Source organism: Leucoraja erinacea, chromosome 4, assembly GCF_028641065.1.
Source record: "Leucoraja erinacea ecotype New England chromosome 4, Leri_hhj_1, whole genome shotgun sequence".
NCBI classification, from domain to species: Eukaryota; Metazoa; Chordata; class Chondrichthyes; order Rajiformes; family Rajidae; genus Leucoraja; species Leucoraja erinaceus.
In genome coordinates this window covers 52,712,891-52,740,732 of record NC_073380.1, presented here as the reverse complement: position 1 = coordinate 52,740,732, position 27,842 = coordinate 52,712,891, and the positions used below count along the sequence as shown (strand labels likewise).

Sequence of the window (27,842 nt, the reverse complement as noted above, 5' to 3'; positions counted from 1 at the left end):
GGCAGAGGAGATTAGTTTATAATCATATAGTGGTGTACAGCACAGAAACAGACCCTTCGGCCCACCTTGTCCATGCTGACCAAGTTGCTGTAACGGTTTAACAGTATGTTTTTTAGCTCTGTGCGAGGGGCAAAGTTGAATGGAGATGTGCAGGGCTGGTACTTTTACACAGAGGGTGATGAGTGCCAGCGGTGGAGGTGCCAGTACATACAATAGTGGCACTGCAGAGGCTTTTACATAGGCACATTCTTGCTGAGTGGAAATATGACAGACTAGAGGTCATAGATTTAAGGTGAGAAGGGCATAGTTTAAAAGAGATGTGTGGGGCGGTTTTGTTGGGTCCCTGTTCCTGTGCTATACCCTTCTATGTTCCGTGTTTGGAAAAAGAATAGCTCAGGAATTTTCCCTGATGATTGGCCTGTTATTTATTCCTTAGACGTTGGGCCATATTCGCCTTTACTGCTTGTGTGATCCACTTCCAACATCACAGCAAGCAGCAATACAGAACCATGAGAAAAAGTCAAAATGTTGGAGGAACTCATCAGGTCAGGCAGCATCTGTAGAGGGAATGGACAGACTATGTTTCATGCCAGGAGCCTTCTTCAGACTGATCAGAACTGCTGTTTCTCTAGCACTTTGTTTTATGATTGCAGCAATTTATCTCTGGATATCGTGAGAGACATAGGTGAGGCTACATTTGAGGTGCTGCATTTCTGGTCACCCTGCAAGAGGAAGGATATCATTAAACTGGAAAGGGTGCTAAAAGGATTGGCAGGAAGCAGTTTAGTTTTAATGGAGTTTTAATTTAGAGATGCAGCGCGGAAACATGCCCCTCGGCCCACCGAGTCTGCGCCAACCAGCCAACCCCGTACACTAGCGCCATCCTACACACTCGATACAATTTACAATTCTTACCTAAAACAATTAAAACAACAAACCTGTACATCTTTGGAGTGTTGGAAGAAATTGGAGCTCCCAGAAAAAACCCACGCGGGCACGAGAAGAATGTACAAACTCCGTACAGACAGCGCCCGTCAAGATCAAACCCGAGGCTCTGGCGCTCTGAGGCAGCAATTCTACCACTGCATCACAGTGCCGCCCAAATGTAACATGAGTACAATCGAACCATACAGAAGTACAACAGGTAGAGTGGGGAAAAGTACCAGACTGCAGAATATAATGTTATAGCATTACACTTATAGAAAAAGTGCAAGGGCCACATTGAGGTAGGTATGAAGATCGGGACTACACCCTAGCTTATGGAAGAGTGGTTCAGCAGTGATAACAGCAGGGAAGAAGCTGTTGCTGGAACTAGTGGTAGGTGCTTTCAAGCATTTGCATCTTCTGTCCGATGGGAGAGGGTGACCGGGGTGTGAATGGTCCTTGATTATATTGGCTGCTTTCCTGAGGCAGCGTGAAGTGTAGATGGAGTCGATGGTGGTGGGGAAGTTGGTCTGTGTGATGGACTGAGCAATGCTCTATGTTCCAGAAGGACATGCTCCCAATGCTGGCAAAGGGGATATGAGCGGATGGGAGAAACAAGGTCAGCATGGACGTGATGGGCTGAAGGGCCCGTTATTGTGCTGTATGACTCTATGAGTGTGACTTGAACAGACAGCATTATGCCCCGGGGCAGGACAGCATAACTCCACAACATCCCGCTGCCGTCAGGCTGAGCAACTGCATCTGCCCCCAGATTCCATCCATTCCCATCTCATAGTTTCCACCAGTTTTATAACCGGCAGTTGTTCAAGAAAAGCTGGAATACTAAAACTATCTGGAAACAAAGATACTTAAAAAAAAATACGGTGGCTCCAAGCCAGGGAGTGCATTAATATTGACCAATTACTGTTTGTTTAATGGTTGTGTAATGGCACAGATAGGGTGGACAGTCAGAACCTTCTTCCCATGGTGGTAATATCAAATACTTGAGGGCATAGCTTTAAGCTGAGAGGGACAACATTTAAAGAAGATGTGTGGGGCATGTCTATTTATACAGAGTGTAGGTTAACCCTTATTATTGTAAAAAGAAATGAACTGCTCCGGGATGAGGAGCTTACACTAGATAAGGTTGAACGTGTCTGCCGGGTTGCAGAATCCACTGACACGCATACCAAAGCCCTGGGACCGGGACCACACTCTGCCTACGATGTGCATGACTTCTATAGGTCCCCGCAACAAACATTAACCCCACGACAACCACCTACAGGGAGGGTAACTGATCCTCTGGTCCATACTGTGGTGACTGCGGTGGCTCACACCTGAAATTTCGTAAGCAATGCCTCGCTTATGGCAAAACTTGTCACTATTGTAAAAAGAAAGATCACTTTATCTGCTGCTGCCGTGCCCGTGCCAACAGGGCCCAGCCACAACAATCTCTCTATGCGCTTGAGCCTTCACTTTCCCATGACCGACACTGAACAGCGCTACACTCAAATGGAAAAGGAGCTACTCACAGAAACTTTTGCCTGCAAGAAATTCAAGGACTTTATCTTCGGCAACCCGATCACGGTCAAAACAGACCACCAGCCCCAGTCAGTATCCTCAGTAAACTGATCCACACGGCACCAGTGTGTTTACAATGCATGATGTTGGAACTACAGAGATATGACATTAGATGTGACACTTAGCTGACACCCTCTCATGGGCACCTCGCCCAACCTGTGAAAAACACCTGTCTGATGACGAGCACGAGGGGTACATGGTTATGATGGTCACCTGCCTCCCATCTGCTGGTTTAGACATCCTCGTATCACAAACAGCTGCAGATGAAACGCTACAATCTGTGGCCACTGTCATCTGCCGCGACTGGCCAGGCAATTAGCACGACCTGCCGCAAGCTGTCCGCCCATTTTATCCTGTCCGCGATGAACTGGTCATTCAAGACAGCGTCATAATGAAAGGACATTAGGCAGTCATCCCGACGTCTCTTCAAAGCAAGTTCTTCGACATTGTCCATGGGGGCCATCCCACTGCAGAAATAACCCTCCAACATGCAAAAGGCATGCTGTTCTGGCCTGACTTGGCTGACTACATTCTCGATAAAGTTGCTGCCTGCCCAATCTGCAATAGCCTGACCCCGCACCAACAGAAGCAACCACTTCTCCAGCACCCCACACCAGACTTACCCTGGTCTACAGTGGCGGCCGACATCATTGAGTGGCACGGCAAACAATACCTGGTTCTAGTCGATTCCAACTCAGGATGGTTTGAAATCGACCTGCTCAGTAGCCCGACCTCAGCCATGGTCATTCATAAATTAACTCGCCACTTCTCTGTCCACGGAGCCCCCCTAAAGTTACTCTCAGACTATGGAACTCTCCAGCCAATTCTTCAGGAATTTCGTGAAAAACTGGGACTTTCACCACATCACCAGCAGCCCCGAGTACCCGCAGTCCAAAGGTCTGGCTGAGCGTGTGGTAAATAGTGCGAAAGAACCAATGGAACGCTCACACAGGGGCGGCTCTGATGTCTATCTCGACCTACTCCACCTACGGAACATCGTCCGCGACCCTCTCCTGGGATCAGCAGCCGAACGGCTCATGTCACGGCAAACCCGCTCCACCCTACCTATGGTCAAGCAACTACTAGAACCACATGTTCGTGCACCGTCAGTGATCCAATCAAGTTCAAGTGAGTTTATTGTCATGTGTCCCTGTATAGGACAATGACATTCTTGCTTTGCTTCAGCACAACAGAACATAGTAGGCATTTACTACAGAACAGATAAGTGTGTCCATATACCATGATATAAATATATACACACATGAATAAATAAACTGGTAAAGTGCAAATAACAGAAAATGGTTATTAATAATCAGAGTTTTGTCCGAGCCAGGTTTAATAGCCTGATGGCTGTGGGGAAGTAGCTATTCCTGAACCTGGTTGTTGCAGTCTTCAGGCTCCTGTATCTTCTACCTGAAGGTAGCAGGGAGATGAGTGTGTGGCCAGGATGGTGTGGGTCTTTGATGATACTGCCAGCCTTTTTGAGTCAGCGACTGCGATAAATCCCCTCGATGGAAGGAAGGTCAGAGCCGATGATGGACTGGGCAGTGTTTACTACTTTTTGTAGTCTTTTCATCTCCAGGGCGCTCAAGTTGCCGAACCAAGCCACGATGCAACCGGTCAGTATGCTCTCTACTGTGCCCCTGTAGAAGTTAGAGAGAGTCCTCCTTGACAAACCGACTTTCCGTAATCTACTCAGGAAGTAGAGGCGCTGATGAGTTCTTGATAATTGCATTAGTGTTCTTGGACCAGGAAAGATCTTCAGAGATGTGCACGTCCAGGAATTTGAAGCTCTTGACCCTTTCAACCATCGACCCGTTGATATAAATGGGGCTGTTGGTCCCCCTCCTACTCCTTCCAAAGTCCACAATCAGTTCCTTGGTTTTGCTGGTGTTGAGGGCCAGGTTATTGCGCTGGCACCATATGGACAGTTTCTCGATCTCTCTTCTATACTCTGACTCGTCCCCATCAGTGATACGCCCCACAACAGTGGTGTCGTCAGCGAACTTGATGATGGAGTTCGCACTGTGATTGGCTACGCAGTCATGGGTATAGAGTGAGTACAGCAGGGGGCTGAGCACGCAGCCTTAAGGTGCTCCCGTGCTGATTGTTGTCGAGCCTGACACATTTCCACCAATACGAACAGACTGTGGTCTGTGGATGAGGAAGTCGAGGATCCAATTGCAGAGGGATGCGAGAGACCCAGTTCTGCGAGTTTGGTAACCAGCTTGGAGGGGATGATTGTGTTAAATGCCGAGCTGTAATCGATGAATAACAGCCTGACATATCAGTTTTTGTTGTCCAAGTGGTCCAGAGCGGAGTGGAGGGCCAGCAAGATCGCATCCACCGTTGATCTGTTGTGGTGGTAATCGAACTGCAGTGGGTCCAGGTTTTTGTCGAGGTAGGAGTTGATTTGCTCCATGATCAACCTCTCAAAGCACTTCATCACCACCGACGTTAGTGCCACTGGTCGATAGTCATTGAGGCATGTCACCTTACTCTTCTTGGGCACCGGTATAATTGATGCCCTTTTAAAGCACGTGGGGACCTCAGACCTCAGAGGTGAGAGGTTGAAAATGTTCGTAAAAACTCCCGCCAGTTGATCCGTACAGGTTTTTAGAACACGACCGGGTATACCATCAGGTCCAGGTGCTTTTCGGGGTTCACAAAGAATTTCCTGACGTCCCAGCTCCAACGCCGCCACGACATACAAAGAAAATACTATGATAAAACCAGTTCTCCGCTTCAACTACTCAACAAGGGCTAGGTTGTCCACTTGCGGTCACTCCGAGATTACGACCGCCTCGGAGTCATTCTGGGGTCAACCGCAGAGCCACGCTCGTACTTGGTCAGTATTGACAACGGCATCTATCGGCGAACCCGCCAACACCTCCTCCCGGTTAATAAACTGGCACCTCCACGTCCTTACCCGGACCAGCCTGCCGGTCTTCCCTCAAGCTCAGCGAATGCTGTTCCAGCGATTCCTCTGCCGGTGCCAGCGCCATCCCTGCCTTCCCCGGTGCCCCCATCCCCACCGGTGTCTTCTCCTCTGCGTTCACCCGATAAGGGGCTTGATCCCTCAGAGAAGGATGAGGCGTACGAGTGGTATTACCGTACACGTGCAGGCCGTGTCTGCAAGCCAAACCCACTGATTGGAAAATTTACCGTCTACACTTGAAATGTGCATGACCCGTTTTGTTTTATGTGGGCACATATGCAATAAAATAATAAATGCCGCACTTTATACTGAGTTGGATGCTCAGCCATGATCATATTGAATGGCGGTGCAGGCTCGAAGGGCCGAATGGCCTACTCCTGCACCTAATTTCTATGTTTCTATGTTTCTACTGGTGTTTTACAATATGCCCCACTAACCACGCTATATGTGCTTTGTTTCTTTAAGAGGAAGGATGTAGATTAACCCTTATTAATTCATGCCATTTATAATCTCCACTACACATATGTGCATGCTACCCTTTACATGGTAATACGGGTACTACACAGCTTTACACTAGCAAGGTCAGCTAACTCGCTCCCTCTCTCTCTCTCTCTCTCACAAGCCAGCGGAGCTAGATGCTAATAGCTGGCTGTTTGAATGTTCCTGTTTGCCTATGGAATAGAAATTGATCTTCACCATGTGCATGTTGCTGTGGATCATTCATAAACACAGAGGATGGTGGGTGCCTAGAATACGCTGCTGGGCGTGGTGGTGGAGGCAGATACAATAAAGGTATTTTGGAGGCTTTTAGATAAGCACATGGATATGCAGGGAATGGAGGGATATAGATCATATACAGGCAGAGAAGATGAATTTAATTTGGCATCATGGTCGGCATGGACATTGTGGGCTGAAGGGCCTGTTCCTGCGCCGTACTATTCTATGTTCTGTGCTAAATGCAGACATTCCCGCAATGAGTTATTCTAGATTTAAAAACCTCTCTACACAGCCTACAGCGAAGAGTTTAGAGGGAGTCACTGAAACTTTCTGTTTGCACTTCCAGGTCCAAATTCCAACTGAAGTATTTGTAAAAGTATTTGTTATTGTAGGTTTTGGAACAGCCTCAAACCGATGAGTGAATTATTCTACTCCAAAGGTACTGGCCTATTGCACATTAATCAGTAAAGCCAGCAGTAAGGGAATGTGCATTGGGTCCAAGGGTGGCAGAGTACAACTAATACACTCTTCTGTAAAGCACGCCTTCCCTAACACTCTTACACTCTTGGAACTAACTGATAGTTTAGTTTATTTTAGAGATACAGTGCAGAAACAGGCCCTTCAGCCCAACGAGTCCGCGCCGACCAGCAATCCCCTGTACACTAGCACTATCTTACACACGAGGGACAATTTACAATTTTTACCACAGCAAATTAACCAACAAACCTGTACGTCGTTGGAGTGTGGGAGGAAACCGGAGCACCCGGAGAAAACCCACACGGTCACAGGGAAAAGGTACAAACTCCGTGCAGACAGCATTCGTGGTTAGGATTGAACCCGGGTCTCTGGCGCTGTGAGGCAGCGGCCCTACTGCTTTGGGACGGACAGGTTGGGAAGGACACCCACTGCTCCATAATGTTACGTGCCAATTCATGCCAAAGACTGATAATGTTAAATCACTCGATTAGCAAAGCTACTTTCAATGAAAAACAAGTTCAAAAGAACAAAACACAGAAAGTGCTGAAGGAAGTCAGCAGGACAGGCAGTATTTGGAGAGGGAAATGGGCAGATAATGTTTTGGGTCGGGACCCTTCTTCAGACTGATTGTAGTACCTGTAAAGGGTTGAAAGTTGGAAAAGGGAGGCGGGGCAAAGCCTGGCAAGCGATGGGAGGACAAAGCTGGAGAGAGGAGTGAAGGAGGAGGGAAATGTACAGCTGGAGTGAGGGATACCAGTGGAAGGGTACTGGCACACTGGGCTGGGAATGATCGTGGGAGAAATGGGTGCACACGGGTTGGAAAGGAGGGGGAACGGAGTGTGTTACCTAGATTTGGAGAATTCAATGTCCACACCGTTGGGCTGTAATCTACCCAAACGGAAAATGAGATGCTGTTCCTCCACTTTGCATGTGGCCTCACACTGACAATGGAGGAGGCCTAGGACATATAGTTGGTATGGGAATGGGAAGGGGAAATAAAATGGTTAGCAACCAGAAAATCCAGTAGGCCTTGGCGCAATTGTTTGGCAAAACAGTCACCAAGTCTACACTTGGTCTCGCCGATGAACAGGAGGCCACATCGGGTACACCGGGTCAGTTTCTTCCCAGCTGCTATCACGCCACTGAACCATCCTATCACCAATTAGAAAGCAGCCCTGAGCTACCGTCTACCTTATTGGAGACCCTCAGACTCACTTTAATCAGACTTTACTGGACTTTATCTTACACAAAAAATTACTCCCTTTACCCTATATCTGTAAACTGTGGCCTGCTTTATGTGTAATGATGTATAGTCTTTCCTCTAACTGGTTAGCACGCAACAAAAGTTTTGATTGTACCTCAGTACATGTGATAATAAACTAAACTAAACTAGATCAGGTGCACGTGAACTTAGAAGGATTGCTGGGATCCCTGGATGGAGTCGAGGGGGGAGGTATAGAGTTGTAGGATCATAGAGTGTAGAATAAAGCTCCTTGGCCCAACGTCCACATCGACCAACATGTCCCATCTACACTAGTCCCACCTGCCTGCGTTTGGCCCATATCCCTCTAAATCTGTCCTATCCATGTACCTGTCTAATTATTTCTCAAACGTTGTGATAGCACCTGCCTATTAAATCTTTCCCCCCTCACCTTAAACCTATGTCCTCTGGTTTATGACCTCTGGGCGAAAGACTCTGTGCATCTACCTGATCTATTCCGAGAGACAAGTGTTACATCTCCTGTGCCCCCACTGCAAACTGACAACATTGCCCTTCACAGAACAGATGGACTTGAATGCCGATGGACACTAAGTGCTGGAGTAACTCAGTGGGTCAGGCAGCATCTCTGGAGAAAAAGTGAATGCTGGGTCCTACCTGGCAAGAGTCTCCCATGTAGTGTGTGGGACAGGAACACACTTCGACGTTGGTGGCAGGGGTTGCAGATTCAGAACCATTGGCCTCGTCCAGCTGAACGGAGCCCAGTGACAGGCGCTGGGTCTGGGAGAAGTACAACGCTCTGATCTGCAAATCTTCCACGTTGCTCAACAACAGCATGAAATTCTCCCTGGACACCGGAGTATTGATGATCGCATGCCTGAAGTTATCCTGTTGGTACAGGAGACAATGCTAAATTCACCAGCAAGGACATGGAGTATTGTGTTCAGTTTTGGTCAACCTGTAGTCATTCAATTGGAAACAGTACAGAGAAGATTTGGAGTCATAGAGTAATAGAGGGTGGACACAGGCCCTTCTGTCTAACTTGCCCACGTTGACCAACATGCCCCATCTACACTAGTCCCATCTGCCCGTGGTTGGGCCATATCCCTCTAAACCTGTCCTATCCATGTGCCTGTCCAAATGTCTCTTTTACCTGCCTCAAGTACCTCCTTTGACATTTTGTTCCATATACCCACCACCTTTTGTGTGAGAAAGTTTCCCCTCAAGTTCCTATTAAAACTTTCCCCCCTCACAAACCTCCTCTTGTCCTCAGTTCCCTTACTCTGGGCAAAAGACTGTGCATTTACGAGGATGTTAAGGGACTTGAGGGGCTGAGCAATATGGAGATTTGGGCAGGCCAGGGGCGATCTTACAGAATTAATAGGGGCAATGTTTTTACGCAGGGGGTGGTGGGTGTATGGAATGAGCTACCAGAGGAGGTCGGTGAGACAAGTACTATAACAGCATTTAAAAGTTTTTAAAGTTTAGAGGGATATGGGCCAAATGTGGGGAGGGGGAGTTGTATAGATGGGGCATCTTAGTCGGCAAGGCCCTGTTTCCACGATGTATGGATCTATGACTCGATGACTCCAACTCCTTTGCAATAAACACCAACAAGCTGTTAGCCTTCTTACTATTTACTGGAGATCCTGCTATCTTTTGGTGGTTTGTGCACCACATCACCTAGATCACCACAACACCTAGATCACAGTATGGTATGGCAACTGCTCTGTCTCCGACTGGAAGGCATTGCAGAGGGTGGTGAAAATTGCCCAACGCATCACCGGTTCCTCGCTCCCCTCCATTGAATCTGTCCAAAGCAAGCGTTGTCTGCGGAGGATGCTCAGCATCGCCAAGGACTGCTCTCACCCCAACCATGGACTGTTTACCCTCCTACCATCCGGGAGGCGCTACAGGTCTCTCCGTTGCCGAACCACCAGGTCGAGGAACAGCTTCTTCCCGGCGGCTGTCACTCTACTCAACAACGTACCTCGGTGACTGCCAATCACCACCCCCCCGGACACTTATTATTTATTCAAATCATTTGCTATGTCGCTCTTCCAGGGAGATGCTAAATGCATTTCGTTGTCTCTGTACTGTACACTGACAATGACAATTAAAATTGAATCTGAATCTGAATCTGATCTCCACCAGCTCAACAGCGTAAAGAGTAATCAATTGTCCACACTTACCTCCAACAGTTGAACCTTTCCATGATAAACTCGATCCGGGGCCGGGCTCCTCGGATCAAAGTACATGATGGTCATTTGTTCTCCCTTGCAAAAAAATTTATCCAGTTAGAGATATGAGGGTATAGGGATATGGAACAGTACAGCACAAGAACAGGCCCTTCAGCCCACTAGGTCAATGCCAAACATGATGCCAAGACAATCACTTAACAGTCTCACCTAATCTATATCCCTCCATTCCCTGTATATCTATGTACCTATGCAAAATTATTTTAAAAAGCCACTAAAATCTGCCTCCACCACCACCCACCGCAGCGCATCCCAGGCACTCACCCCCCTCTGTGTATAAAATTTGCCTCACACATCTCCTTTAAACTTTGCCCCTCACCTTAATGCCGCGCCCTCCAGTATTTTATATTTCCATTCTGGGAAAAGGTCTCTGACTCTCAGAATTTTATTTACTTCTAATCAGGTCTCCCCGTAAACTCTGGCACTGAAGAGAAAACAATTCAAGTCTGTTAAATCTCTCCTGTCATTATTACCCCCTAATCCGGACATCATTCTGGTAAACCTCCTCTGCACCCACTCCAAAGCCTCCACATCCTTCCTGTAATTGGGCCGACCAGAACAGAAGATTTTCCTTAAGATTCCAGCATCTGCAGTTTCTTGTGTCTCTGTAATGTGTTGATCCCACAGCCAAACATTGTGGCAAGAAACTTTGATATTCCTACTATGCACGGTTCAATAATCAGTGCTTGTTACTAATTCCGTCACCAACATTCTTTTTCATTCAAAGAGCGGTACTTACCCTCAATTGAACGTCTGATCTCTTTTCAAGCAAAGTCATCCCTTCACTTGGCAAGCCAAAAGATTTTATTTGGTAGGAGAGAAAGCCACCATATGATGAGAGCTGTAACGCAAAAGTCAGAGATGTTTTAGTTTAGCTTAGTTTAGAGACAAACAAGTGCAGGCCCTTTGACCCAACATGGTCCCAAATGCTGCCTGAGCCGCCGAGTTACTCCAGCACTTTGTGACTTCCCTTGTAAAGCAGCATCTGTGGTTCCTTGCATCTAGACATTTCTCACCTTGTCCCCCAGGTAGGATTCCGGAGCAGCCCAGTGCAGGTCATGGATAATGTCAGGCAGTTCCTGGACATCAGCCACCACGGTGTCACTCCGCCGGTTAAACACAACTGGAATCTTTTGTTTATTCGCCGTACGTAAAACCCACTTCCTCATTTGCATGTGCTACATGAAAGTATAAAAGTGAAATCATAACATTGTCTAAGTGGTGCGAGAGTCTACAGCAAGCGGGCATAGTTAAGGCCAAACACTTGGTCCACCAAGGCCAGGTTGATAGCCACTTTCACTCTCCTTCCCATTCCAATATTGACCTTCCCTCCACCCCAAACCTCCCCCCTCCGTGACCACACTCGCTCCACTAAAGGTCCATTAACCGGTTCCACAGTTCACAATGATGTATCTCTCTTGGGCTCACCTGTCTCTAGACAACAGTCAGTCTATCAGGGAACGTCCTTGCCTGAAGTTATTTCTTGCCCGCCCCGATTTGTCCTGTTTTTTCTTCACTTCCTGTTTTTCTTCCCCCACTCTCCCCTCTACAATCAGTCCGAAGAAGGGTCCCAACCCAAATCATCGCCGATCTGTGTTCTCGATAGGTGATGCCTGAGTTACTTTGGATAGCACTTTGTCTCTATCTAAGATTCACCTTTCTGTCATGGGCCTCCTCTATAGCCAGAGTGAGGCAACACATATACTGCAGGAACAGCACCTTTATTCTGCTTGCGTAGCTCACAGCCCAATGGTATAAACATTGAAGATAGAATTCTCCAATTTTACATTGAATTAACAGTGAATTCTCTAATTTTAGATAAATCCCCTCTTCCTTATCATCTACTCAACTTTCTCTCCACAATTTTCCTTCCAATCCACCCTCCCCCAGTCATAACATTTGGCTTGGCCCATCATGTTCGGTAAAGACATGGTGGGCTGAGGGGCCTATTTCTGTGCTATACTCTTCTATGTTTAGTTTAGAGGTACAGCATGGAAACAAGCCTTTGGCCCACTGAGTCTACACCGACCATCAATCATCCATTCACACAAGTTCAATATTACCCCACTTTCGCATCCACTTCTTACACTCTAGCGATAATTTCACAGAGACCAACTAACCTACAAACCCTGTACATCTTTGGGATGTGGGAGGAGACCGGAGCACCCGGAGGAAACCCATGCAGTCGCAGGGAGAATGTGCAAACTCCACATGGACAGCACTCGATGTCAGGCAGCTGCTCTACCTCCTGTGACAATGTGTGGTCCTGTTCTAGGTTACGTGATCACACCTCCAGGAATAGGTACAACTGAAGTTGGCAATCTAATGCATCTTCAGCCTTACCAGTGACAACCTTTAAATGGACAATTGCTATGTTGGCTGTTTACAGTGTTGCCTTCAGACCTACACTATGGCACCTGGAGGAAAGTATCTTTGAGAACCAGAGGACATAGGTTTAAGGTGAAGGAAAAAAGATTTAGTAGGAATCTGACCGGTAACTTTTTCACACAAAGTGTGGTAAGTGTATGGAACGAGCTGCTGGAGGAGGTAGTTGGGGCAGGTATTATTGCAATGTTTAAGAAACATTTAGACAGGTACATGGATAGGATAGGTTTAGAGGGATATGGCCAAACACAGGTAGGTGGGATTAGTGTCATTGGGACATGTTAGTTAGTGTGGGCAAGTTGGGCCGAAGGGTCTGTTGCCATGCTGTACGACTCTATGACTCTGTGAAAGGTGACAAACCAAGGCTAGGGTCACATCACTTACCTGGGTCCTGGATTTATGTGAGCTTCGACACTGACTGGTCACTCCAAAGCAGAAACAACTGGTGCAGCCCTTGGCGTTGGCTGGCTCCAGGTGAAATGAGCCGGGTCGACATTTATCACACCGGGCACCCACCACGTTCTCCTACAATGGTCAAAGACAACGATTCAAGTGGGTAACCCTCCTCCTCCCCTCTTCCAGAAAATCAAAAGCGTACATATCAAATAATGATGAGGCGGAGCGCAGCAAGGAGATTGAGAACCTCGTAACCTGGTGCCAAGGCAATAACTACTTCCTCAATGTCAGCTAGACAAAGGAGATTGTGATCGACTTCAGGAAGCGAAGCGGAACACATACCCCGGTGTGCATTGGCGGCGCCAAAGTAGAGATTGGGGAAATCTTCAAGTTTCGAGGAGTAAATATCACCACCACCAAATTGCCCTGGACTAGCCAATGGAAGCAATAGCTAAGAAAGCACACCAATGCCTCTACCTCCTTAGAAAGCTTGGGAAGTTTGGTATTTTATCAAGATGCATCGCAGCGTGGTTTGGGAACAGTTCCATCCAAGACCGTGAGAAATTGCAGAGAATTGTGGACGCAGCCCAGATCATCATGCCAACCGACCTCCCATTCCACTGACACCATCTACACTTCAAACTGCCTCAGCAAGGCCACCAGCATAATCAAGGACCAGTCTCACCCCGGACACTCTTTCCTCTCTCTTCTCCTAAGAGGTAAAGAAATGCAAAAAAATATACTTCCACATTTATGGGACAGTTTCTTCCCAGCTATTATCAAGTAATTGAACCATCCTCCCACCAGCTAGATACTGATCCTGACCTCCTCTCAACCCCATTGGAGACCCTCGGACTATCTTTAATTGGTCTTCACTGGACTTTATCTTGCACTGAACGTTATTCCCTTCATCCTGTGTCTGTACACTGTGGCTGGATTGTAATCATGTATAGTTTTAGTGGATGGCATGCAACAAAAAAGATTTGCAATGCCGCTCGTTACACGTGACAATAATAAACTAAAGAGCACACCATCACACTCAGGAACAGCTCCTTCCCCTCCATTATTAGGTGAATCTCCTCTGCATTGTCTCCAGTCCAATCACATCCACCCTGCAGTATGGTGACTGGAACTGCAGGCTTCTAAACGGTCCTTCCATAAGCTAGGGCACTGTCCGATTTACTTCTACCCTATTGCAGACAATGGACTTTGTCTAAGCAACTGGTGCGCTACAATGCTGAGAACTATATTCTTCACTGTAGCTTCCCCTTTGCTCTATCTATTGTAAAGTCACTGTCTAAACAGATCAGGTAATACCATACATAAATATAATCAGGTCAAACTCAAATACAATAGGTAGAGCAGAGAGGAAGGATAGAGTACAGAACATTGTTCTTTTAGTGCTGTGGAGCATCAGTTCCAGCACCTTGTTTTCTGCATGGAAACTATAAAAGCAGGGCGGTTCCTTGTACACAGAGAGGGTTTTTTAATTTTTATTTATTTATTTTATTTTATTTTTTTAAATTAGAAGTACAATAAGTTACAGTAATACACACCACATATATCTTATTACATTTGTTGAGCTTTAAAAAAGCTAGAAATAAAAGAAGTAAGGAAAGTGAGAAAGAGTCGTGATAGTGCAAAAAAGTGTTGGGAAAAGAAAGCCCATTAGAAAGAGAGTTAGAGAAGAAAGTTAAGAAATAGACCCTGGAAAAGAAAGAAAGAAAGAGAAACAATCGCTCTATTATAAAAAACTCTTCAAAAAGGGATATACCATCCATATTTTTCATCCCCCGTTACCAGATCCTGGCACCATTTATTTTTTAAATTACTGTTGCACCTTATGCTTGTAGTAAGTCCATAAATGCAGACCACATCTTTTGGAAGTGGTCTGCTTTGCCTGCGAGGAGGAGTCTCATATCTTCCAGGTGTAATGTTTCGAACATGTTTGAAATCCACATTTTTATTGTTGGTATAGGAGCGTTTTTCCAGAATTTGAGTATGCTTTTTTCCCATTATTAGCCCAAATACACAGAGAGGGTATAACAGGCTTTACGGAGGGTCGAAGATCGTGAGGGAGTGGGTGTTGGAAGGACAAGGTTTAGTTATAAAGCACGGAAATAGATCCTTCGGCCCAGTTAATCCGTGCCGACCAGAGATCCCAGTACACCAAGGACAATTTACAATTTTTACAGATGCCAATTAACCTACAAACCTACACATCTTTGGAGTAGGGGAGGAGACTGGAGCACCCGGAGAAAACCCTTGCGGTCGCAGGGAGAACGTACAAATTCCATATGACATCCCCAGCTGCACCAACATGCAACGACTGACCTTGCAGAGACAGCGCCCGGTCACGGGGTCACACACGCTGAGCTGCGTCGCATCGGGATTACAATCGCATGGAAAACAGTCTGGGAAGCGGGAGAATCCCACCGAACATCTATCGCACTGCCGCCCGGTGACGTCTGGCTTGCATCTAAATTGGAAAATATTCTATGAAATTCAACAGGATTCACAGCACCATCAGAGTCATACAGCACGGAAACAGACCCTTTGGCCTAACTCGTCCACGCTGACCAAGATGCTCCATCTACACTCCAAAGATGTGCAGGTTCATAGGTTCACTGGCTTCTGTAAATTGTCCCTAGTGTGTAGGATAGAACCAGTGTATGGGGTGATCACTGGTCAACACAGAGTTTGTGGGCTGAAGGGCCTGTTTCCACGCTGTATCTCTAAAACTAAAAAAACTAGTCCCACCTGCCGGTGTTTGGCCCATATACCTCTAAACCTATCCTATCAATGTACCTGTCCAAATGGCTTAGATACATAGATACATAAAAAATAGGTGCAGGAGTAGGCCATTCGGCCCTTCGAGCCTGCACCGCCATTCAATCTGATCATGCCTGATCATCCAACTCAGTATCCCGTACCTGCCTTCTCTCCATACCCCCTGATCCCTTTAGCCACAAGGGCTACACCTAACTCCCTCTTAAATATAGCCAATGAACTGGCCTCAACTACCCTCTGTGGCAGAGAGTTCCAGAGATTCACCACTCTCTGTGTGAAATGTTGTTATAGTACCTGCCTCAACTACCACCTCTGGCAGCTTGTTCCATACACCCACCACCCTCTGTCTGAAAACTTTGTCCCTCAGGTTCCTATTAAATGTTTCCCCTCTTACCTTAAACCCATGACCTCTGATTCTTGATTCTCCTACTCTGGGTAAAAGACTCACCCTGTCTATTCCCCTCATGACTTTATAAGATCACCTCTCAGCCTCCTGTTGTTATAGTAACTGCCTCAACTACCTTCTCTGGGAACTCGTTCCATACTCCCACTGTGTGCGTCTCTAGTTGATGAAGGGGGAAATATGGGGCATTTAAAAGGGAGATAAAAAAAGGGGAGAAGGAAAGGGATATTGAGGGGTGTGGGGAACTGGTACAGAGGAGATGGGGCAGATGGGCCAGAATCATATTGAAGGGCAAGGAAGGCTTGATGGGCTGAGTGGCCTAATCCTGCTCTTAGTTTCTTGTGTTCTTATCTTTTGATGAATACCGCTCAGTAAAAGCTGAATTTCGTGGCGAATTTTAACATCCCCTGGCCCCTTGCCTCTGCATGTGTGAATAATTAAAGTGATTCCAATGTGGGAGGGCCTCCAACAGAGAATACTTTCTTTCAGTTGTAGAAGCTATGATAACCTGCCAGATTGGTGAAGTACTCTTGACGTGTTAAAACAAGAGATGTGGGACCCATGAATACAGAACATAGTACTGCATAGAAACAGGCCGTACGGTCCATAAGGCATTACTAAACCGAAGCATAGAACACGGAGCAGGGCAGCACAGGAACAGGCCCTTCAGCCCACAATATCTGTGCCGAGTATAATGCCAAGACCAACTCTTATCTGACTGCACATTACCCATATCACCCCATAGATAGCGTAGACAGTCAGAACCAATCCCCAGGGTAAAAATGTAAAATATGAGCATGGCTTTAAGGTCAAAGAGGAGAAGAACATGTCTCCCCAATACCCTGCATATCCATGTGCCCTTGCACTTTTTTTAATTTCTGCACTTTCTCTATAGTTGTATCTCTATATTCCGCACTCTGTTTAGTTTCTCTTTTGCTTAACCTGATGTAAAAGTGTATGGCATAATTTGACTGGCTTAGCTTAGTTTAGTGAGTTTAGTTTATTGTCACATGTACTGAGGTACAGTGTAAAGCTTTTTGTTGCACACTGTCCAGTCAGTGGAAAAAGACAATTGTAATGAATGATTTCAGATCTACTTCTAGGACCAGCACAGAGAATGGCCGGGTTTGGGCATCATCACAAAACAATGTTTTTTCACTGTATCTCAGTACACGTGACAATAATAAACCTAAACCTAAACAGGTGACCAATTGAGGCATGGAACAGCAGTCTGAAAAAGGGTCCAGAACCGAAATGTCACCTGTTCTTTTTCTCCAGAAATGCTGCCTGACCCGCTGAGTTACTCCAGCATTTTGTGTCTATCTGAGGTATGGAATGGGCTAGAGGGACTGAGTGGCCTACGCTCAGTTTTGGGTAATCACGGTGGCACAGTGGTCGAGTTGCTATCTTACAGCGCCAGACACCCGGATTCGATCCTGACTACGGGTGTTTGTACGGAGCTTGTACATTCGCCCCGTGACTGTGTGGATTTTCTCCGGGTGCTCCGGTTTCCTCCCACACTCCAAACATGTACAAGTTTGTCGGCTAATTGGCTTTGGTAAAAAATTGTAAATTGTAAATTGTCCCTAGTGCTAGTGAATGGGGTGATCACTGGTCGGCGTGGACTATGTGGGCCGATGGCCTGCTTCCGCGCTGTATCTCTAAACTAAACTAAAGTGCTTACCGGCACTGCCCAGTCTTCCGGTGGCAGTCAAGGTTGGTGGGTTTGATGATGCCCTCTCGCGTGCAGTTGCACTGCTCACAGCCGACCAGAGGATGATAGCTGAAGGTCTGCTTCTCGCAAGCCTCGCACTTGGGCTTCACCGTCTGCGGTGCGCAGATGCAGCGGCCCGTCCCCTCGTCGCACAGCCGCTGGCCGCAGTTACAACCTGAGGACGAGATACAAATGTAAGGCACTTGACTATAAAACCATGAGAAGACCAGATCAGACTTTGCTTATCTTCACCTTGTTGAGTAGTGACCGGGGCTTGACTAGCTGAGCCAAATTGTCCGTGGAGGTGATTGGCTGGCTCACCGCGAGCACACTGGGATTACCTTCCGAGAGTCTCTTGCCCGGAGTAGGGGAGTCGAGAACCAGAGGATATAGGATTAAGGTGTGGGGGTGGGGAAAGATTTAATAGGAACCTGAAGGGAAACTTTTTCACACATATGGAATGATGGTAGTTGAGACAGAGGAGGTAGTTGAGACAGGGACTTTTGCAACCTTTATGAAACAATTAAGTGGGCAGATAAGACACAAAATACTGGAGTATACTCGGCGGGTCAGGCGGCATCCCTGAAGAAAAAGAATAGGCGATGTTTCGGGTTGAGAGCCGTAAACCAACATCTAGAGATATTTCTTACACAAATGAACAGGTACGTGGAGAGGACAGATTTAGAGGGATATGGGCCAAACACAGGCAGGTGGGACTGCTGTAGATGGGACATGTTGGTCGGTGCGGGCAGGTTGAGCCTGTTTCGATACTCTATAACTCTGGGACTCTTTCTTCCCCTGAGGAAGACCATGCACATGGGAGGCTCTGAAGAGATCAGGAATAGGGATGACAGGGCTTTGGAAATGGCGGCAAAACCAGGCCACTCTTGCGTGCTGTCTCAGTGGACTATTTCTATGCTCTTTGTACTAATTTAGGATTGTGCTTAGGTGTGGCAATACATTACTGAACTGTATGCAAAAAATAAAATGTCACTGATGTAGTGGATGAGGCCACTGTTTCCAGCTTTGGCGACCAGGGTTCAATCCTGACCACTGGTGCTGTCTGTGCGGAGTTTGCATGTTCTAACTGTGTTCGCAAGTGTTTCAGTGAGGTATTGAATCATACAGCACAGATACAGGCTCTTTGGACCAAGTCGTCCATGCCGCTTAGAGTCATCAAAGCAACATCATGGAAACAGGCCCTTCGGGCCACCTCGTCCAGGCCGACCAACATGCCCTATCCACATTAGTTCTATTTGCCTTCGTTTGGCCCATATCCCACAAGCTTTCCTATCCATGTACCTGTCCAAGTGTCTTTTCAATGTTATTGTATCCATCTCAGCCATTTCCTCTGGCAGCTTGTTTCACATACCCACCACATTTTGTACGAAAAATTTGCACCTCGGGTTCCTATTAAATCTTTCCCCCCTCACCTTAAACCTATTCCACCTGGTTCATGATTCTCATACCCTGGCCAAAAATACTTTGCATTCACCCCATATATTCCCCTCTTTATTTTATACACCTCAATAAGATCACACCCCAGCATCCTGTCTGCCCAATCTCTCCCTATAGTTCAGGGCCTCGAGTGCTGGCAACATCTTTGTAAACCTTCTCTGCACTCTTTCCAGCTTAATGGCGTTGATCTTAGAGCAGGGTTTCTTCCGGGTGCTCTGGTTTCCTCCTACATCCCCAAGATGAGCAGAGTGGTGATTTAATTGGCCACTGTAAATTGCTCCTGGTATGCAGCTGAGCGGTAGAATCGAGGGGGAGGTGAAGGAAATATGTGTAAATGGGGAATCTTGGTCGGCATGGCAAGTTGGGCTGAAAAGTCTAGGTTAGTTGAGTTTATTTTATTGTCAAGCGTACCGAGGTACAGTGAGAAGCTTTTTTTTTAGTGCTATCCAGTCAGCGGGAAAAACTATACATGATTACAATCAAGCCGTCCACATTGTACAGCTTCAGGATTAAGGGAATAATGATTAGTGCAAAATAAATTCCAGTAAAGTCTGATTAAAGATAGTTTGAAGATCTCCAATGAGGTACAGTGGCGCAGCGGTAGAGTTGCTGCCTTATAGCGCCAGAGACCTGGGTTCGATCCTGACTACAGGTGCTGTTAGTACGGTGTTTGTATGTTCTCTCCATGCGTTTTCTCCGGGCGCTCCGGTTTCCGCCCACACTTCAAAGACGTACAGGTTTGTAGGTTAATTGACTTTGTTAAAAAATTGTTAATTGTCCTCAGTGTGCAGGAAAGTGCTAGTGTGTGGGGTGATCGCTGGTCAGCGTGGACATGGTGGCCAAAGGGCCTGTTTCTGCGCTGTATCGCTAAACCCCAAAGGTCCCGACCACAGAGGAAAATGAAGGAGGACTGGCCAAATTTTGTGCCTTCCACCACAGTGATGAATGCTTTGGTGGATGTTTGTGTTACATTTTTATTGTGTATTGTGTGTTCTTTCTCATTGGACCACTGCTGGCAAATTCATGGAAGCTGCATACCCAAATCTCATTGCACTTATGTGAAATGACAATAAAAGATATTATTATTATTATTATTCTTATTATTATTATTTCACTTGCACTTTATGTGCAACGTGACAAATAAAACCGTATTGTATTGTATAATGTGTAAAGGTAGATGGTAGTTCCGGATCGCTCACAAGTTGGTGCTTGGACGGTTCAGATGCCTGATAACAACTGGGAAGAAACTGTCCCTGAATTCGGAGGTGTACATTTTCACACTTCTGATCATTGAATGTATTATTGATGATTGTACATTTATTTGTTGTTATTGCGTTAATGGCGTTAAACTATCCCTGATTCTTTTCCTTGCTTGTTTCCGAGCTGTGTGAGTGTGTGGCCTGCCCACCATCTTCCATCCCTCCTCCAAGGCTCCATGACTCTATACTCCATCCCCAACGTCAGCAGGTTTGTTTGGCACTTTTATTCTGAATTTAACTGATCACTTTATTGTGCCCGAGCACGTCACGCACTCTCCGCGGCCGGCGACGTTGTAATACAGGGAGACTTACGGCGGCAGCTGGGGAACAGGTAGTGTCCGGTTGCACATCGATCGCACTGACGTCCGATGACGTTCGGCCGGCAGGGACACTGCCCTCCGATCGGGCTGCAGTCAGGGCTGGTGGCACCGTAGCTGTTGCACCCGCAGGGCAGCGCGCCCTCGTTATAGAAGGCCACCAGCGACTTGGCAGAGTCCAGGCAGAACTTGGGCGAGGTAGCAGGACTAGAGGGGCAGAGTTCCATGGAGTCATCAGTATTGAGGCGGGTCATTTAGTCCCCCCATGAGGTCCCACCCCTCTGTGAGTGACCTCCACATTCCCACACTCCCTGTGCAAATTTAGTTTAGTTTAGTTTAGAGACACAGCATGGAAACAGGCCCTTCGGCCCAATGAGTCAGAGCCGACCATTCACACCTGTTCACACTCGTTCTATTCTTTCCCACTTCCTCATCCTCTCCCTGCACACTGGGAGTAATTTACAGGAGCCAATTAAGCAACAAACCCTCACGTCTTTGGGATGTTGGAGGAAACCGGAGCACCCAGAGGAAATTCATGCGGTCACAGGGAGAACGTGTGAACTCCACACACATACAGTAGCCAAGGTCAGGGTCAAAGCCGGGCCGCTGGCAATGTGAGGCGGCAGTTCTACCCAATGTGCCACTGTGCTGCCTTTCCCACCTCTCTGCACTCGTACAGATGTCGAGTGCACGGAAATATCTGTACGCTGTCTGTACGGAGTTTGCACGTTCTCCCTGTGACCGTGTGCGTTTCCTCCAGGGGTTCCGGTTTCCCCCCACATCCCAAAAACGTACAGGTTTGTACGTTAATTGGTTTATGTAAATTGCCCCAGTGTGTAGGATGGAACTAGTGTACGGGTGATCGTCAGTCAGCTTGGACTCAGTGGGCCGAAGTAGGCCTGTTTCCACGCTGTATCTCTAGACTAAACTTTATTTTTTGCCCTTTACATTGACTACTGTTTTCCCACAATCCCCTCCCTCCCCAAGAATGGCAAAAATCCTAGCTATAAATATTATTAAAGCATCAGAATTTTATATTGTACGTAGAACAGTACAGCACAGGAACAGGCCCTTCAGCCCACAATGTTCCTGCTATGATAGTAGTGTCCAAGATTCTTTCAGATAGATACATGGACGTGCAGGGAATGGAGGGATACGGATCACATGCAAGCAGAGATTAGTTTAACATTGTGGGCAGAAGGGCCTGGTCCTCTGCTGTACTGTTCTGTTCTATGATCTAGGCATTTCAGTTATACTCACTCAATGTGAAAGCTCTTCCCTCCACAGGCAGTAATGAAGTCAAATGACTTATCCAGAGGCTTCTCATGTTGTAAGTCAGGACTGTAACTCTCTGAAGGAACAATTAAGATATATTCCTATAAAAGGAAAGTAGGTTGAAACAGTTATGTGTCAGTACCAGCGGGAGTAGCAGCAGACAATTCAGCCCCTCAGACAACTGGAACTTCACGGACAGACTACCCGTTCTTCCCTGATACCCTCGGCTTGTACAGTCACAGTCATACAGCGTAGAAGCAGGCCCATCGGCCCAACTTGCCCACACCGACCAACATGCCCCATCTACACTAGTCCCACCTGCCTGAGTTTGGCCCATGTCCCTCTAAGCCTATCCTATCCATGTACTTGTCTAAATGTGCAAGAAGGAACTGGTTTTTGGATCTTGACCCGAAACATAACCTATTCCTAAACATTGCGATAGTACCTGCTTCAACTACCTCTTCCAGCAGCTCGTTCCATACATCCACCACCATTTGTGCAAAAAAGTTACCCCTCAGGTTCCTATTAAATAATCCCCCACTCTCCCCCCCCCCCACTCACCTAAAACCCAATTCCTCTAGTAGACAAAAATGCTGGAGAAAATCAGTGGGTGAGGCAGCATCTATGGAGCGAAGGAAATAGGCGACGTTTCGGGTCGAAACCCTCTAGTTATTGATTCCCTACTCTGGGAAAGAGACTGCGTGTGTACCCAGTCTATTTGTTTCATGATTATGTACATTTCTTTAAGCTCACCCCATATCTTCCTGTGCTCCAAGGAATAGAATACTAGCCTGCTCAATTGCTCCCTGTAGTTCAGTCCCTTAAGTCCTGGCAACATCCTCGTAAGTCTTCCCCTGCCGTCTTTCCAGCTTGACAACATCTTTCCTATAACATGGTGCCCGAAACTGAACACAATACTCTAATTGTGGCCTCACCAATGTCTTATAGAACTGCAACATGAATCCCCAACTTCTATACTCAATGCTCTGACTGATAAAGATCATAGTGCCAAAAGTCTTTTTGACCACCAGTTACGTCACTTTCAAAGAACTATGTACCTGCAAGCCTTGATCCCTCTGCTCTACAACACTCCCCAGAGCCCTACCATTTACTGTGTAGATCCTGCCCATGTTAGACTTCCCAAAATGCAAAACCTCACATTTCTCTGTATTCCTTCAAAGTTTCTTTAAACTTATTGCCAATGTTTTTTTCTACACCCTCGCTTCGTTTTCCCTAGTATCCCAATTGCATAGTTCTGCTCTAATTGCTAAGATCTCACGTTAGGAGTTTGGGGGGTTAGAGGCTTTATATTTATCTTCTCTCCTTATATGACACCCTTTTGTCTTCTTTTCACCTCTAGCCTTTGTCACATACTCCACCCAATGACCCCGCCCCCTCACCTGTATCCACCTATCACTTAAGCAGATAGGAACTGCAGATGCTGATTTATACTGAAAATATACACACATTGCTGGAATAACAGAGGGTCAGGCAGCATTTCTGGAGAAAAAGGATAGGTGACATTTAGGCTCATGACCCTTTTTCAAATCTGAAGGGTCTGAAGGAGGGTCCTGACCCGAAAAGTCACCCATCCTTTTTCTCCAGAGATGCTGCCTGACCCGCTGAGTTACTCCAGCACTTCATGCCTATCCACCTATCAGTTGCCAGGCTTTGTCCTGCCCCCACTTCTTTTTTCCATCTTCCCCACCCCACCCCCCACAACTCCATCATGCTGAAGAAGGGTCCCAACCCGTAACGTCGTGTGTCCATTCCCTCACCAGATGCTACCTGACCCACTGAGTTCCTCCAGCACTGATTTTTGTTGAACTTACCACCCAAAGTGCTTTGTCTTTTGGAACAGTGAGGGTCAGAGACACATCCTGACTCTTTAAGTCCAACTCTGTTCTCTGTCCTGAAGTAATCGGGCTGCGGCATCCAAACCCGTGTGGGCAGAAGGCAGCGTTGAAGGATCCTGGGAACCAAGTAAACACACCGTGTTAACACTGAATTCTCCATCAGTCCGAAGAAGGATCCCAACCCAAAATCTTCATAGATGCTGACTGACCCGCTGAGATTCTCCAGCACTTTGTGTTTTGCTCCAGGTTCTGGCATCTGCAGTTCCTTGTGTCTGCATATAATATTTATCCAGCAATTTGTTGTTAACCAAAACTAAATCCAGTCATAGTCGTTTAGCATGGAAACGAGCCCATTAGCCCAACTACTCCATACGCAATCTACGCTGTCCTGATAAATCCTGGAACACCTCCATCTGATCTCTGCTTCATCTTTGACACTTATGCCCCTGTGCCACTTAGGAAACCTGAACCGAAACCTCTGGAGACTTTGCGCCCCACCCACGGTTTCCGTGCGGTTCCCGGAGGTTGCAGGTGGTTGCCGGAGATAGCAGCTAGTGGAAGCAGGTAGGGAGACTGACAAAAACCTCTGGAAACCATCCGAGCAACCGCATGGAAACCTTGGGTGGGGCACAAAGTCTCCAGAGGTTTCTGTTCAGGTTTCCTAAGTGGGACAGGGGCATTAAAGACTACAATCATTGTCTTGCACAATACTTATTAACTATTGCAGATGCATCCTATTGGGTTGCATCATAGCTTTGTTTTGAAGCAGCTCTGCCCAAGACCGCAAGCAATTGCAGAGAGCATTCAGTGAAAAAGGCTACACATAAATGCAATCAAGCCGTCCATAGTACCCTCACCAGCAGATTTAGTCTTTTAGGAATATAGCAAGGAAACAGATCCTTCGACCCACCGAGATCACGCCGATCAGCCATCACCCCGTACACTAGCACTATCCTACATACTAAGGACAATTTACAATTTTACAGAAGCCAATTAACCTATAAACCCACGCATTTTTGGAGTGTTTACCTAAGATTGCACCCAACCCAGGCGGCTCTTTGTGCTAGTCACAGAAGTTGATCTGCAATCACGCATTACAATTGTTCCACTCTTTTAAATCTCTACTCTGACAGCAACATTTCATACTTTAACTGCGCTATTCACATTATTCCCTTTATCGTGTATCTGATCACCGTTGATGGCTCGATTGTAATCATGTATTGCTGACTGGTTGGCACGCAACAAAAGCTTTTCACTGCACCTCAGCACACGTGACAATAAACTAAACTCAAACGCTGAGCTCAAGCTCTGTGGGAGGGAACCGGAGCACCCGGGGAAAACCCACACGATCACGGAATGTTCAAACTCCGCACAGACGGCACCCGTAGTCAGGATCGAACCCGGCTCTCTGGCGCTGTAAGGCAGCAACTCTACCACTGAATCACTGCGTCATCCCGGCTGATCTCTCCTTCCTGAGGAACACTGCCGAGAGGTTTGCATAGCAGCGTGGCTGTGGGTGGCTAACTCACCTTTGTAGGAGCCTGCTCCATCCACCGTCACCTCCACTGGGAATGAGGGGGTCAAAGGCTGGTAAAAATGCACAAGCACCACATATCTGCCTGTATCTGGCACCCTGGTGTTAAAGGTCACCCGATTCTGTGAGAAAAAGAAGAAAAAAAAAGTTTTATACAATCATTTTATTTCCCACATATATGAAAATTAAGACGTTGGTGAGGCCACCACACTTGGAGTAATCTGATGAAGGGTCTCGACCCAGAACTCCACTTATTCCTTTTCTCTAGAGATGCTGCCTGACCCACTGAGATAGCATTTTGTGTCTATCTTGGAGCGCTGCATTCAGTTGTGGTCAGCCTGCCGTAGGAAAACACAGCATTGAGCTGGAGAAAGTGCAGAGAAGATCTACGAGGATGTTGCCAAGACTCGAGAAATTGAGCAGGCGAGGGCTTTATTCCTTGGAGCAGAGGAGGCTGAGGGATGAGCCTGTAGAGGTGTATAAAATCATGAGAGAGATAGATTGGGTAAATGCACAGAGTCTTTTATGCAGAGCAGTGGAATCGGGATCTAGTGGGACTACATTTAAGGTGAAGGAGGACAGAGTTTATAGGAATCTGAGGGGTAACATTTTCATGCGAAAGGTGGTGGGTGTGGTGAATGAGCTGCTGGAGGAGGTGGTTGAGGCAGGGACTATCGGAATGTTTAAGAAGCAATTAGACAGGTACATGCCTAGGACAGGTTTAGAGGGTTATGGGGCAAGCGCAGGCAGGTGAGGCGAGTATAGATGGAACTTGTTGGTAGGTGTGGGCAAGATGGGCTGATGGGCAAGTTTCCACACTGTATGACTATGAAAATTAAGACGTTAGTGAGGCCGAACTTAGTGTGTTGTGTTCACTTTTGGTCACTCTGCTATGGGAAAACATGCCATTAAGCTGGGAAGGGTGCAGAGAAGATTTACGAGGAGGCTGCCAGGAGTTGAGGGCCTGAGCTATAAGGAGAGGTTGAGCAGTCTAGGACTTCATTCCATGGAGTGTAGGATGCTGAGGGGTGATCTGGTAGAGGAGTACAAAATCATGAGATAGGGTGAATGCACCCTCGAGGCTTTAACCAGAGTAGGGGAATCGAGAACAATAGGTTAAACGTCTGAGGGGAAAGATTTAATGAGACCCTGAGGGTAAAAACGATCGATAGATTATTAAATATTAAAGATATCAAGAGATGTAATGTTCATGCAGGGAAATAGTTTAATGAAATTCAAGGAACTGCAGATTCTGGTTTGCAAAAATGATTGAATGTTAAGGCAGAGCAGGCACGATGGGCTGAATGGCCTTGTCCCTGCTACAACATCTTATGTTCTTGTATTAAATAATGGATTGTTTTCTCTAGAACGTAGGAGGTCGAGGAGAGATCTGCCAGAAATATTTAAAATTGTGAGAGACATAGATAGGTTACGCAGTCAGAACCTTTTCCCCCAGGGTGGAAATGTTAAAGACTAGAGGGCACAACTTTAAGGTGAAAGGAACACAGTTTAAAAGAGTTATGCAGGGCAAGTTCTTTTCCACAGAGAGTGGTGGATGTCTGGAACATGCTGTCAGTGGTGGTGGTGGTGGAGGCAGATGTGCCAGTGATGCTTCAGAGATTTTTGGATAGGTAGATGGATATGTAGGGAATGGTGGGATATGGATTATGTGCAGGCAGATAAGAATTGGTCTTAGCATCATGTTCAGCACAGACATTGTGGGCTGAAGGGCCAGTTCTTGTGCTGTACTCTTCTATAGAACATACGTTCTATGTTTTAATAAGCTCACCCCTGAGCCTCCTATGATCCAAGTCCCAGCCTATCCAACCTCTCCCAATAACTCAAGCCCGCAAGTCCAAGTAACGTCCTAGTGAATCTCTTGTGCAACAATGCCATCCTTCCTATAGTTGGGCGACCAGAACTGCACATATTCCTGGTACCTTAGATTGGAAGACAAAGGACAGACACACCGTGTGAATACATAAAACATCCAGGAAATTGCAGAGAATTGTTGACACAGCCCAGACCATCACACAAATCAACCACCTTTCCATTGACTCCATTTACACCTCACGCTGCCGTGACAAGACCACCAGCATAAGCAAGGACCAGTTTCACCCTTGTCACTCCCTCTTCTCCCCTCTCCCACCAGGCAAGAGGAGCAGGTATGAAAACGCATACCTCCAGATCCAGGGACAGTTTCTTCCCAGCTTTTATCAGACAATTGAACCATCTATAGAGCGGACCAACTAGAGAGCGGTCCTGAGCTACCATCTACCTCATTGGAGACCCTCGGACTATCTTTAATCGGGCTTTATCTTGCACTAAACGTTATACCCTT

At 46.7% G+C, this 27,842-nt stretch overlaps 1 protein-coding gene across 1 annotated transcript in view; it reads right to left on the bottom strand.

The window, feature by feature from the left end:
- Window positions 1–27,842, bottom strand: part of LOC129696407 (laminin subunit alpha-3-like) — a 197,421-nt gene that overhangs the window by 66,337 nt on the left and 103,242 nt on the right. Inside the window, exons 31-41 of the mRNA XM_055634270.1 lie at window positions 25,497–25,623; window positions 23,944–24,083; window positions 22,097–22,212; window positions 20,832–21,043; window positions 17,773–17,977; window positions 15,230–15,374; window positions 12,884–13,024; window positions 11,131–11,292; window positions 10,854–10,955; window positions 10,049–10,132; window positions 8,514–8,744 (exon numbers count right to left, since the gene is read on the bottom strand). Of these exons, the coding sequence (XP_055490245.1) occupies window positions 8,514–8,744; window positions 10,049–10,132; window positions 10,854–10,955; window positions 11,131–11,292; window positions 12,884–13,024; window positions 15,230–15,374; window positions 17,773–17,977; window positions 20,832–21,043; window positions 22,097–22,212; window positions 23,944–24,083; window positions 25,497–25,623 (1,665 nt within the window). The remainder of the gene's footprint in view (window positions 1–8,513; window positions 8,745–10,048; window positions 10,133–10,853; window positions 10,956–11,130; window positions 11,293–12,883; window positions 13,025–15,229; window positions 15,375–17,772; window positions 17,978–20,831; window positions 21,044–22,096; window positions 22,213–23,943; window positions 24,084–25,496; window positions 25,624–27,842) is intronic.